General features: G+C 46.9%; 1 protein-coding gene across 2 annotated transcripts in view; it reads right to left on the bottom strand.

Annotated features, from left to right (window-relative positions):
* The window catches only part of Slc35f2 (solute carrier family 35 member F2), a 48068-nt gene extending 39979 nt beyond the window's left edge, over nt 1-8089 (bottom strand). Inside the window, exon 1 of one of the 2 annotated variants that reach the window (XM_059267900.1) lies at nt 7688-8089. In XM_059267900.1, coding sequence (XP_059123883.1) covers nt 7688-7797 — 110 coding nt within the window. In that variant the 5' untranslated portion in view covers nt 7798-8089. Of the gene's footprint in view, nt 1-7276; nt 7480-7687 lie in introns of those variants that run through there. The other variant, XM_059267899.1, reaches the window with a different exon arrangement.
* Between the last annotated feature and the right edge of the window lie 5279 nt (nt 8090-13368).

Here is a 13368-nt window from a genome sequence, read left to right as displayed (position 1 = left end):
GGGAAAAGGCTGGGTGGTCACAAGGGAAGCACAGGTGTCTGTCTCTGAGTGATCATCATTCTGGTAGATGAACCAGGAGTGGGGGGTGGGCAGGTGACAGAGACCCTGTACTTGGCACGGGGAAGCCTAAGTACCCCCAAGGAGACAAATACCGTGTGAGTCCAGGCCATTGCTAGGGGGCATCTAGAGAAGTCAGATTCATACACGAAGTGGACTGGGGTTGGGGATATGGCTCAGCAGGTAAAGGTACTTACTGCCAAGCCTGATGACCTGAGCTTAATCCCCAGGGCCCACGTGGTGGAAGAAGAGAAGGACTTCTATGAGTTGTCCTCTGACCTCTGTATACTTGCAGCATAAACATGACCACACACATACACAGATAAATATAAGTAAATACAGAAGCATTTTTAAAGGCAAGGAAGGAAAGAGGGAAGGGAGGAGAGGAAAAAAAAGAAAGGAAAGGATGAAGATGGGGGGTGGGGGGACTGCCAGGGCCAAGAAGGCAGGGTTGGTTTGGTGTTTTTTGTTTTGTTGTTTTGTTTTGTTTTGTTTTGTTTTGTTTTAGGGATTATGAACACATTTTTGCAAGAGGAAGGTGGTGGAGGCCGCACTGTATAATGATGCCTGCCTCTAATGTCTGCAAACAGCACACACAGAAGTAACTAAAAAGGGAGAATTCAAAACTATGTACATTTTAGCCTAATTTTTAAAGCACTGAGTCAACTGTTATGAACAGGTACAAAGGAAGAAGAGGGAGACCGAGGAGGGAGGGCCACCAGGAGAGGGACCTGCGGTCATGGGAGATCGGGTGACCGTGGCTCTCAAACTTGTGTCCGCTGCCACTTTCTACAAACCCAGATAGAGACTAAACATTGTCACCCTCCCCACGTTCTTGTGTTAGCCTCTCATCCCCAAGCGGACAGTAGGCAGGGACACAGCTTTGGGAGGTGCTTAGGGAAGGAGGATGTGTGCTGGTTAGTTTTTGTCAGTTTGACAGAAACGAGTCACCAGAGAAGCTGAAAACATGGAGCCTCAACTGAGGAACTGCCTCCATCCAACTAACCAATAGGCAAGCCTGTGGGGCATTTTCTTGATCAATGACTGATATGAGAAGGCTGAACCACCCCTGCTGACGCCACCCCTGGGCAGGTGGTCCTGAGTTGTATGAGAAAGCCAGCTGAATGAGCCATGGAGAGCAAGCCAGTAAGCAATGCTCCTCCATGGCCTCTGCTTCAGCTCCTGCCTTGAGTTCCTTCCCTGGCTTCCCTGTATAACGGATTGTGACATAGATGAAATAAACCCTTGCCTCCCCAGGTTGCTTTTGAGCACAGTGTTTATCACAATGGGTAAAGTAACAAGGTCAGGGGTCTTCTGTATGACGGGGATTGGCACACCAAAAGAGGTCCCAGATTGCTCTCTAACCCCATCTGCCATGTCAAGGCATCATGAGGCACCGTGAGGAGATGGCCATCCACGAGGCAGTAAATCTGCCTACACCAGACACCAAACCTTCAAGAGTCTCAGTTTCAGACATCCCACGCTCCAGAGCCACGAGAAATGAATTCCTGCTGTCTCCAAGCCACCCAGCCTGGAGTACTGCTGTTAATAATCCGGACATCTTGCATAAAATCCCAATTATATGAACAGCAATAGCAATGTATCTGTGGATGCCAGAGACCAGCTAAGAAACTCACCGGGTCCCGTTCTTCACTTGCTCCCCAGGGTAGCCTCCGAGGAACCTCCAGGGACTCCCAAGACACCTCTTAGTTTGTACACCATCGGTGCAGGGCAAGGGCAGCACCCTAAAGCCTCGGCTTTCAAAAACGATAAGGGTGAGGCTTCAGAACTAGCAAAGCGGGTTTCACTTTAGAATCAGCCGTAACTCTCTCTCTCTGCCACTCACCAGCTGTGTGTTCCAAGCAAGCTACTCATCTGCTCTGTCAAATGAGAAACCAAACTGTGTAGGTGGGTCGGTCACAGGACTGATGAAATGTAAACAGGGAATTCTCGTTTGATGATGGCTATTGCTACCCTTTTGTTTGATTTGACATCTCTCTGATGGTGTGAAACTGTGGGTGGAAGCCACGAGAGTCTGGATGAGAGATGATAAGGCTTACACTGAAATGACTGTAATGATGAAGGGGAGATAGGCTCTGGGAATATTCTAGAAATGTTGTCAAGATGAGGAACCATCTTGAAAGCCATCTTCTCTGCTTTCAAATTAGCCCTGGAAGGAGCAGAGAGAAGTAGGACAAACCTAGAGGTTGTCTAGAATTATTCTGGGGAGAGGACTGCATGCTGGGTCCAGAGGCCAGTGGAGGGCCTGTTAGAAAAGTTCTACTCTCACGTCTCCCCGTACCACACAGAGGTAGTCACTGCACGTCCTCTGACAACTCCCTGCAGTGCTGAGGAAGAGATGGAACAGGTCAGATGGGAGCAGCACCCAGCAAAGCATTCAACTGTGCACTACCGCCCGGGTCAACAGGAGAGCGGACACTCAGCACAGAGCTGTGCTCTGAGGGTGGAAGCGGGAAGTCACTGGGCACCGTGGAGCCCAGATATCTGAGGCAGGTAAAAACAAACATCTGGGGCTAGAGAGATGGCTCAGAGGTTAAGAGCACTGACTACTCTTCCAGAGGTCCTGAGTTCAATTCCCAGCAACCACATGGCAGCTCACAACCATCTGTAATGAGTTCTGGTGCCTTCTTCTGGCATGCAGATAGAACACTGTATACATAATAAATAAATAAATCTTTTTTAAAAATCTGACAATGTCTGCAGACATTTTTGATCGTCATATCAAAATGGGTGTATGTTGAGGGTGAGGGTGTTGTGCTGGCATCTGTTGGGCAGAGGATGCACAGCTGCCCCCAATGAGGAATTATCCAATTCAAAGTGTGCTATAATAAAGTATATAACAGTGGACAAAACTTGACATTACTCCTGATTCCTAAGTCTAGAGGAAGCAGATAGTAATTAATTGCACAGTAGAATGGGGCTGGGAGAATTTACGGAGACTGGTAGGATAAAGGATTACCCAGGCCCGCACAGCACAAAGCATATAAATGCTCTCATTTCATATAATTTCCTTAAATGATGCCATATAACAATACCCTTCATGGAGCTAGAGAGATGAATCAGCATTAAAAGCATTGGCTGCTCTTCCAGAAGACATGGGTTCAGTCCCTAGCATTCATATTGGAGTTACAGTCACAACTGTAACTCCAATCCAAGGTGATCCAATGCCCTCATCTGATCTCCTTAGGCACCAAGCAGGCATGTGGTGTGCAGACATACATCCAGACAAAAAAAATAAATAAATAAAATAAAATAAAATAAAATAAACTGATATTCCTATAGACTGGTGAATGGTCAAGAAGTGCGCCACTCCTGGAGACTGATGGATGGTGATAAAGAGTGTTCCACTCCTGTAGACTGATGGATGGTGGCAAGGAGTGCTCCACTCCTGGAGACTGATGGATGAGGACAAGGGGTGCTCCACTCCTGGAGACTGATGGATGGGGACAAGGAGTGCTCCACTCCTGGAGACTGATGGATGGGGACAAGGAGTGCTCCTGTGCGCTGACCGAACCAAGGAATACACTTGTAGACTGCTGGCCTACTACCGTTCACCCTTCTCCAGTCCATGCCCTCTCCACACTAAGTTCCTAGCAGTCCTTTAAGTGAAACACTCTCTAGCCCTTCCAACCTGGCTACCTCTCTCACTTGGTAGGAACAAAACTTGAAATTTCTCAGCTGGTCCTCCCCCTGGCAGGCCTGCTCTCTGCCCTCCTTTGTGTGCCAACCCTGAACTTTGGAAGGCGGCTCTATGCACTACCGTAGCCCGACACCATCAGCGAACTTTGGACTTACTCCTCTGGCACTTACCATGATTCCTTTACTATAATTTGATTATGAGCCCTCCTTTTTTTTTTTATTTTTATTTTGCAATACAATTCAGTTCTACATATCAGCCACAGATTCCTTTGTTCTCCCCCCTCCCGCCCCCCTCACCTTCCCCCCATGAGCCCTCTTGAAAACAGAAACTAAATCGTATTTACCCTCCACTCACAAAGATTAGTTTAGGGCCTAGGACACTACAGACACCTAAGGTGTATTGAATGAAAACAACAAAACCAAACCTGACCAGCATTGTGTTACAATAAAATACAATAAAAAGCTATGCCTCAACAGCTTATCCTTTATTTGTTAAGGAAAGATAAGCACATGAAGTAATAAAGTTTTCTGCTAGAGATAGAAAGTTGACAATCATAAGGAATTCTGCATTTTGAAATATATGAATAAATTAAGGTCTGTGTATCAGAATGTAAACTATCCGATAGTTTACAAATAATAAGTGTCCTCTGGCACTTCTGGAAATCCATGGCTTTTTGTTACAGTATATTATTTGACTAGAGAACAATTATAAACAACAAAAGTCAGGTTCAAGGCCCATCAATGGTGGCGCACGCCTTTAATCCCAGCACTCAGACAGAGGCAGGCATATCTCTGAGTTCAAGGCCAGCCTGGTCTACAGAGTGAATTCCAGGACAGCCAGGGCTACACAGAGAAACCCTGTCTCCAAAAAACAAAACAAAACAAAACAAAAAAAGGTCAGGTTCAAGGGCAGAACCTATTGGGGAACATTCCATGTCTGTTACTGTGAATGCTTCAGACAGTAAGTGCTCACTGAACTTGTGGGAGGAGTACTCAAGTGATCCTATACTTCTTTCCCCTCTCTTCTGTCTTTGAGACAAGGTTTCACTACAGTTGGCCTTGAACTCCCAGAATGCCTTTGAACATTCCATCCCACTTTCTGAGCGCTTGAGATTACAGTCAGGCACCACCATAATCACTCTAGTCATCTAGTATTCAAAAATCACACACACACGCACACACACACACACACACACACACACACACACACACAATGTCCATACCCTAAGGGAGTTGGGGTCACCTAGAATATACACTTCAGATAAAGAAGGCAATCTGCTCCACGCCCTTAACTTTTCCCTGTACTTAGTACCCACATGTCAAAAGTGGTATTCTTGGTGAAAGGCACAGAAAAGGAAAAACAAAACAAAACAAAACAAAAAATCTCTATGAAACTATAAGCTATCTCTCTGTGTCCCGTCTTTTCTTCATACCCCATGGTACCCTGGACAAGAAGGTTAGGAGTTCAAGGCCAGCTTCAGATAACATAACAACCTGAAAGTCAGCACGGCCTACTTAAGACACTGAAAAACAGTGCCAGTCAGAACAAACATCACCACAGGGAGGCAGTCAGAGTGTAGTATAATGAAAAGGATGCCTCATGAACTTTGTCATAGAAACCAGATACACACACCTGTAGTTCCAGGTACTCAGGAGGCTCAGGCAAGAGGATCATTTAACCCCAAGAGTCAGTGACCAGCTCAGGACAACCAAGAGACACTGTATGGAAAAAAGGGTGTGGGGAAGCTAAAGCCAGAATAAGAGCAAATATGGTCACGGACTCTAGAAGCGTAGTGTTGGGCTTCATTTCCTTTCCTGGCATGCAATTTTGGATCAGGAAAAGAAATGGTTCATGAGCAAAGAAAAGTAGGAAGAAAAGAACTTTATCATCTCTCAGCTATTCATTCACGCATGCATGCATTCATTCATTCATTCACTCATTCATTCTTGTGCTAAGGGTCGTGCAGAATGCACAAGTGAAAAGGAACAATGTCTGCTGTTAAACAGGCCCATCCACCAGGAGTGTGACATACCCACAAACCACCATCACACAAGAAAGTAAAGGTCCCCCAGGGAGGGGCAAAATAAACCTCACGGAGAGATGGAAGAAATCCCAAGAGGCTATTAGACTCTTCTGATTATAAAACATACTATCTGGAAACACCCTACGAAGAGAAAAATCACATTTGCAAGTACCTCTGGCTGAGCTGATATCTGCTAGATTATCTACCCCAGCCTTGGGGTCACTGGCACCTTCCCAATTACCACATGTTCCCATTACCGGGGACTAGAGAGAGCTCACGGTGGCAACTAATCCGTGCAGGACACTGTAATGGACCAGGCTCTCTCTTCCCACTGCTGGGTGGTCAACCGAGGAATCCTCTCACAGCCCCTCAGGGTAAGCAGGTTGGGGGAAGGGTGGTGGAAAAGACTGTTAGTAATTTTTTCTTGCATTATCTATTTATTTATTTAGTGTGTCTGTGTATGTGGACATGGGTGGACATGCATGCCACCGCACATGTGTGAAGACCAGAGGACAGTTTTGAAGAATTGTTTCTCCTTCCAGCGTGTATATTCTGGGAATTGAACTCAGATAATCAGGCTTGGTGGCAGGAGCCTTTAACCACTGAGACATACTACTGCCTTCCTACCTACCCTCACCCCTTCCCCACTTTTTTTTTTTTTTTTTTTTTTGCTATTGTTGAGAACTGAATCCAGGGTCTGACCCATGCTGAGCATGAACTCTCACACTGTGCTGCAGTACCCCAACGATCCTCAAATAGCACACAAGAATTGAGTGACTTGTCCAAGCAAGGCCAGCTCACTAAGCTTTGAATTCAAAGTCTGAGTCCTTAGTGCTATCACTGTAACGTCTCCCCGCTAAGAAATCACTGCTAAAATATCAGGACATTACACAGTTGTAAGAGGATGGTCGATGTGGGGCCAGTTGACCCCTTTTGAACACACGTATCTATTTAAAACTATGCTTATTTATGACCAAAAAAAGATGCATGTATACACATTTATCGACCAGCTCTGAAAGTGAGATGCCTTTTCAAGGGCGTAGCTTTCAAAATCTTTCCTGAAATTCATTGCCCAGGGTGGATAGTGGCATATGCCTGTAGCCCTGGCACTCTCATAATCCCCAGGTGGATTGTTTAGCCTTGTGTTTCCCTACCTAAAAAGTGGGTCTAACAATAGCGCCATATCCTAAAGAGAGGAGATGCGGGCTGTTGTCCACATAAATGGCTAAGCGCAGTGCCTGGCGCGGAGTGAAGGCTCGGTAAATGGATTTCATTATTTGGATGTTAGCCTCTATGTGTCTCCAGAACGCAAGTCGTCCAGTGACCACAGAAAGCTTTCCCCAGAGTCGCTGCCAACTCTTTAAGAACATCTCTACCTACGGCCCAACAGAGCACAGTGACATCAGCCACCTGCTCCCACCTGCTTCCCCGGACCTTAGCTCCAGAGGTGGCCATGTCACCTCGCTCAGGCCCCAAAACAGGGCAGACGCAGTCTCCGGTTCGCAACAGCACAAAACTTAACCCAGCTTTCTCACTTGAGTGAACTCCAGTTGGAGGCACCATCAGGCCGGGTAGGAAAGGATCCCGAGCTGCAAGAATGCGGGCGCCGCGCCAGGAAAGGCAGCACTTCCACCTGCCAAGCGCCAGGGTGGGCAGCCCTTCTCCACGGCGTCCCCGAGGACTCCCACCCTGCCGCGGGGGCCACGGGGACCGATCTCTCCATGCCAGCTGGATGAATTTTCTGCACGTCCTCTGAAAAGCATCGCCACGGCTTCTAAGGGTATATGTATGGGAGCATCCAGGTGAAACGCGACCTCCCGGGTGCGCGTGGGAAGTGCGCGGAGCCAAAGTCGGGGCGCCGCCGCTTCCGCAGACACGTGCGCGCGGGTCGCCAGCGAGTCCTGCCTGGGTCCCCGCCACCCGGGCCCGCCCGGCGCTGCACTCACCAGGTGAAGAGTTTGCCTCGGATCCTGCTCAGCAGGCTGCCGATCGAGCCCACGGTGCCCAGCGCCTGGGGCTCCGCGACCCCTTCGCTCGCCGGCGACTCGGCCTCCATGGGGTCCCTGTGAGCCTCGCGTGCCCGGAACCCCGCGAAGTGCCCCGGCCCGGAAGACAGGAGGCGGCGCCTGGGAGGACGGCGAGGACTCAGCCCGCGCCTTGCCTTGCTCTCCTGCTGTACTGGCTCGCCTGCTCGCTCGCGTCCCCGCGCTCCTCCGCCCGGCTCGTGCGACAAATCATTAACTGTCAAGCCCTGAGGGCCAGACAATGCTTTTGCAGATCATCACCTGGCACCTCAGGGAAGCTGGGAAGCTGGGGGAGAAAGGGCAGGTTTGTTTCCTCAGCTAGCGTCAGTGCTGGGTAGGACACAATGTAAATTTAAGGAATTAGGAGGCTGGGCTTCTTTTTTTTTTTTCGGGGTGGGTGGAGTTGATTTGATTCGTTTGTTTGACCTAAAGTCTCACTCTGTAGCCCAGATTATCCTGGATCTCACTATGTAGCCGAGGCTAACCTCGAACTCGCAGCACTCTCCCTGCCTTAGCTTCCAGAGGGCTGGGATTTACAGGCCGGGGCTACCATGCCCGGCGCAGGTCAGGATTTTATAGTTCCTTGTTTGAAATCAGCAAACGAGGTGATCTGTTGTTAAGAGGTTATCTTGGCTGGTTCCCAGAATGTCCTACGGGACGGGACGCGGAAAGTTGGTGCCAGCCTGAACTTTGCTAACTGGAAGGACTCACTGACCCCGCCCCTGTGTCTAGGTCTCCCTCTCTCTCCCTGAAAGAACTGAAGAAAATTACAGTTTCTTTTCCTCTCAAAACAAAGATCTAGGAAGTGTGTCTTTGGGTCACAGGGTGAAGCAAGTCTGTCTCATGGGTGTGTTGGGTTGCCTTGTCACACTCAGCGCTATCCTGGCCTTGACCCCGGCCACGCTTTCGGATGCTTGGATGGACCCAGAAGGGACAAGAGGGATTAAAAAGTGGACTGGGAAATTTCCTGGTTCTTGCTGACAGAAGTCTGTAGTGTTGATTAAACACCTTTTCCCGAAAGAGACCAGGTGTTGAGACCGATCCCTACCTCCTCAGCCCCACCCTAACCTTCGTTTCGTGGATAAAGGAACACAGTAAACAGTGGATTCTAGAAGTCTGTGGATGCAAAAGAGTAGGCAGTTCCGTAAGAGACACTATGAAGAACCAGGTTTTAAACCAGCTGGTACCTCAGGCCTTCAGTCGCAGCTTTTAGGACCTAGGAGGTTGACATGGGAGCATCACCTTGAGCTGGAGGCTAGCCTAGAATAGTGTAGTTCTAGCCAGCCTGAGGTAAAGTGAGATCCTGCCTCGAAAAAAAGAGGTGGGGCCGAGGGGTGTGGCTCAGCCGGTAAAGGTGGCTGAAGCCAAGTCTGTGTTCGATTCCTGGAACCCACATGGTAGATGGAGAGAATAGACTTTGGCAAGCTGAACTCAACATCCCGGCAATAGCACATACGAACACACAATCAAATCAATGTAAAAAAATTTGATATAAAAAAAGGAAATAGGTTTGGAAAACTGTAGCTAAAAGTCTCAGCTTTACCAACTACAAGCGCTGCAAAGTTTAAATATGATTCTTTTGTTTGTTTTGCCTTTTTGAGACAAAAATCTCACTCCATAGACCAAGGTGGTCTGGAACTCAACTGTGTAGCCCAGGCTGGCCTCCAATACAGGGCAGTCCTCCCAAGAGCCATTGCATGAACCACCATGTATAGTTGAAATGATGGTTGAAATTTTTTTCTAATTTTATTTATTTTGGGTTTTTTGTTTGCTTGTTTTGTTTTGATACAGGGTCTCTCTAAATAGTCCTGGCTGTCCTGGAACTCACTGTGTAGACTAGGTTAGCTTCAAACCCACAGAAATCCACCTGCTTGTGCCTCCCAAGTGCTTGGATTACAGGCATTGGCCAACACACCCAGCTGTTTTTTTCTAACTTTAAAAGGTCTTAATCAAAATTTCTTTACAAACACTTGGAAAAAATAATCTGGACCAGATGGTTATAAAGTCCTCAGGATAAGTTGAGACTGAATGAAATTATTTTTACAACTGTTAAAATAAATATCATTATATGTGTTGAAGTAAGGATTAATGATAGAATGCTTACTAGGCATGCTTAAGACTCTAGGTTCATCTCCAGATACCAAGATAAAGTTACATAGATAGATAGATAGATAGATTGATAGATAAATAGATAGATAGATGATAGATAGACAGACAGATAGGCAGACATTTTGTTTATTTATTTACTTAGATGAACAGATGTATTGTGTATGTTTAGACATATAGTTGAAGATAGGAAGAAAACTTCAAAGCTAGACGACCAAAGAAGACTGTCTGAGTGCTAAAGAACAACTTGATGAAGCCTTCTGAGAACATCAGAAGCGTGTGTAGGGGCTTGGGATGTGGCTCAGCTGGTAGAGAGGGTCGGGGTTCAGTCACCAGTACTGAAGAAAACCAAGTGTGGTGGCATGTAATCCTGTAATCCCAGCACTTGGGAGGTAGAGGCAGAATGATAAAAAATTCAAGGTCATCCTCAACTACATAGTGAGTTCAGAGCCAGTCTAGGATCCAAGAGACCCTGTCTCTCAGGGGGAGGGAGGACTGACTAATGAACAACAGCCCATTAAACTCTACATATTGACAATGTGGGATTTTTGGACATTGTGGCCTAGGCCTTTAATCTTAGCACTTGGGAGGCAGAGGCAGGTGAATATCTCTGAGTTGATGCTAGCTGGTCTACGTAAGTTCTAGGACAGCCAGAGAGCTACACAGAGAAACTCTGAAAGAAAGAAAGAAAAAAAACCCTACAGTGTGGAATTTCCCTTGATCTCTGCCCTCAGCTATGTTCTTGTAAATGACAAAGAAACCCCTTCCCCACATGATTGTTATTTTCTCTTTTTTTTTCCTTGTCTTTTTTTTTTTTTTTTCAGAGCTGAGGACCGAACCCATATGATTGTGTAAGACCCAAAAATGACTTTTAGATTCCTATTCTTACCACAACGACAGACTGAACCACCTATGCCCACTGACTAACCAGAGCAAAATACTTGTTAATCAAATTTTAACTAATTATTTGATGGGGTTGTTTTTGTTTTGTTTGGTTGGTTGGTTGGTTTGGTTTTTTGAGACAAGGTTTCTCTGTGTAGCCCTGGCTATCCTGGAACTCTCTCTGCAGACCAGACTGGCCTGATCTGACCGCCTCTGCCTCCCAAGTGCTGGATTTAAAGGCATGAGCCACCACCACCTGACTGTTGCTGTTTTTAGTTTATTTAGAAACAGAGTATCCCTATGTCACAGAGGCTGGACTAGGAATCATGATCCTCCTGCCTGGTCCTCCCAAGTGCTGTAATTATACAATTATCACCACACCTAGCTTTACCCCAAGTTGAATTTTGTCTTCTAGCCCCAGGCCTTTGAACTTTCACCGTCTCTGAGGCTGCTTGTCAGCCTTCCAGAAGAGCCTCTCCTAAGAACAGGCCGCTTCAGGGAGCTGCCCTTCCCAGACAGCTCCTCAAGTCTCAGGATTGCATCCCCCAAGTAACTCTTGTAATGATTCCAGATAGTAGACTGCTCTGTTTCATATGTGATGATTCCAGAGAAAGATAAGGGCTATCTCAGTACACATAACCTTAAAATAAGGCCAGGAAAGGATCTCTTAGTAGTAAAGCAGGTACTTAAAATGAGCTAACTGTGCCTGGGACTTCTAGATTCAATCTGCAGCACCAATGCTTGCTCTAAAAAAAGGTGTTGGGGAGTAAGTAGTAACCAGACGAAATTTTTTTTTTTAATTTAAAGAAAAGAAAAATTACCCCCCAAAAAATCAAACAATGCACACACATACACTTGAAAGAGAGAGACAGAGACAGAGAGAAAGAGAGACAGAGAGGAGAGAGACAGAGACAGAGAAAGAGAGAGAGAGAGAGAGAGAGAGAGAGAGAGAGAGAGAGAGAATATGAATTAATAAAGCTGGACATGGTAGCTTAGGTCTGTAATCCCAGAACGTGGCTGACGAGGGCAGAGGACCAAGTTCAAGACATCCTAACCACATAGGAAGTTTGAGGTCAGCCTGAACTCCATGAAATGTGTTGCAAACAAACAAAAAATAAGATGGGCTTGGTGGTTCGGGCCTATAATCCCAGGATTTAAGAGACCAAGGCAGAAGCCCAGAGGTGGTGGCGCACACCTTTAAAGCCAGCAGCACTAGGGAGGCAGAGGCAGGTGGATCTCTGAATTCAAGGCCAGCCTGATCTACAGACAGGATCAAGTTCCAGGACAGTCACATTACACAGAGAAACCCTGTCTTAAAAAAACAAACAAACAAACAAAATCCCAAGATTTTGGGCTGGAGAGATGACTTTGGTGGTTGAAAGTTCAGGTCTTTCCGGAGGACCTGAGTTCAATTTCCAGCACAAGTCAGTTCATAACCATCTGACTGAAGTCTCAGGAGACCCAAGGCCACCAGCCACTCACATAGCACACAGGCACACATACAGACAAAACACCCATACATATAAAATAAATAAACACGGTCTATGAAAAAGAAGTTCAAATGTGTCAGACTGGATGATGCTCCCCCTCCAAATATGGACTGGATCTGTAGAACCTACAGTGGTTGTCTTACATAGCAAAGGGGACTTGGTAACGCTGATAAAGGTCCACGTCCTGAGATGGGGAAGTGATCCTGGGTTATCTAGTGGGCTATAAGGGAAGTGTCCTCACAGAGGGAAATGGGGAGGGGGATTTTCACCAGAAGAACTTACATAAGGGGACTGGGAGGGATACATTTTAAAGACGGAGGAAAGTATGTATTCAGGTACATACAGATGGCTGCTACAAGCTCAGAGCCTCCAGAAGAAACAGCCTTGACAACTTTAGGCTTGATTGTAACAAGGTAAAGCTGATCTTGAACCTCTGGCCTCCAGAAAATCAAAGGAATAAATAAATCCGCCCTACTTGAAGCCACAAATTGATGACAACATGTGACAGCAGCCAGGGAGGGATAGGGCTGCTTTGTAAGACTCAGGATCTGCCGTGAAACAAGTTACCCGCAGGAACCTGTGCAGCATGATCCCATTAACGAAAGCCAGCAGCCAAGTAACTACGCGTCTTCGTATCTACGTACGCACTATACACATACTTACACTGGCTTCTGTTCCCCTGACCCAGGAGAGTAAGGCAGCTGGGTGTGCTGGTGAATCTTTGTAACTTCAACACTTGGACGACTGGGGCGGGAGGTTGCCTTTCACCGGGAGCTGGGGTCCAGCCTGTGCACCATAGTGAGCCTCCAGCTCAAAAGGAAAGCAAACCAAAACAAAACAAAAAAGCAAACAAACAAAACCCCAAACCTGAAGCCACCCAGGGCAGAGCAAGCCTGTAATCCCAGCATTTGGGACGTAAGAAGGTAGAGTGTAAGCATAGCCCAGCCTGCTAGTGAGTTCCAGGCCAGCAAGAGCTACATAGATAGAGCCTGTCGTGAAGGAAGGCAAGGACTAAAGAGGAAGAGCATGGGCCAGGCCATTGAGAATGGTTAAATCAGGGGCTCAGTCAGGAGCGGGGAAGGTGAACAGAAGAGAGATTGCCCTATCTGTCTTCAACTTGTGTTC

The sequence above is a fragment of the Peromyscus eremicus genome, chromosome 7 (assembly GCF_949786415.1).
Source record: "Peromyscus eremicus chromosome 7, PerEre_H2_v1, whole genome shotgun sequence".
In the NCBI taxonomy this organism is placed as follows: Eukaryota; Metazoa; Chordata; class Mammalia; order Rodentia; family Cricetidae; genus Peromyscus; species Peromyscus eremicus.
Note: the sequence above shows the minus strand (reverse complement) of the source record. Positions and strands in the feature narration are given on the sequence as shown.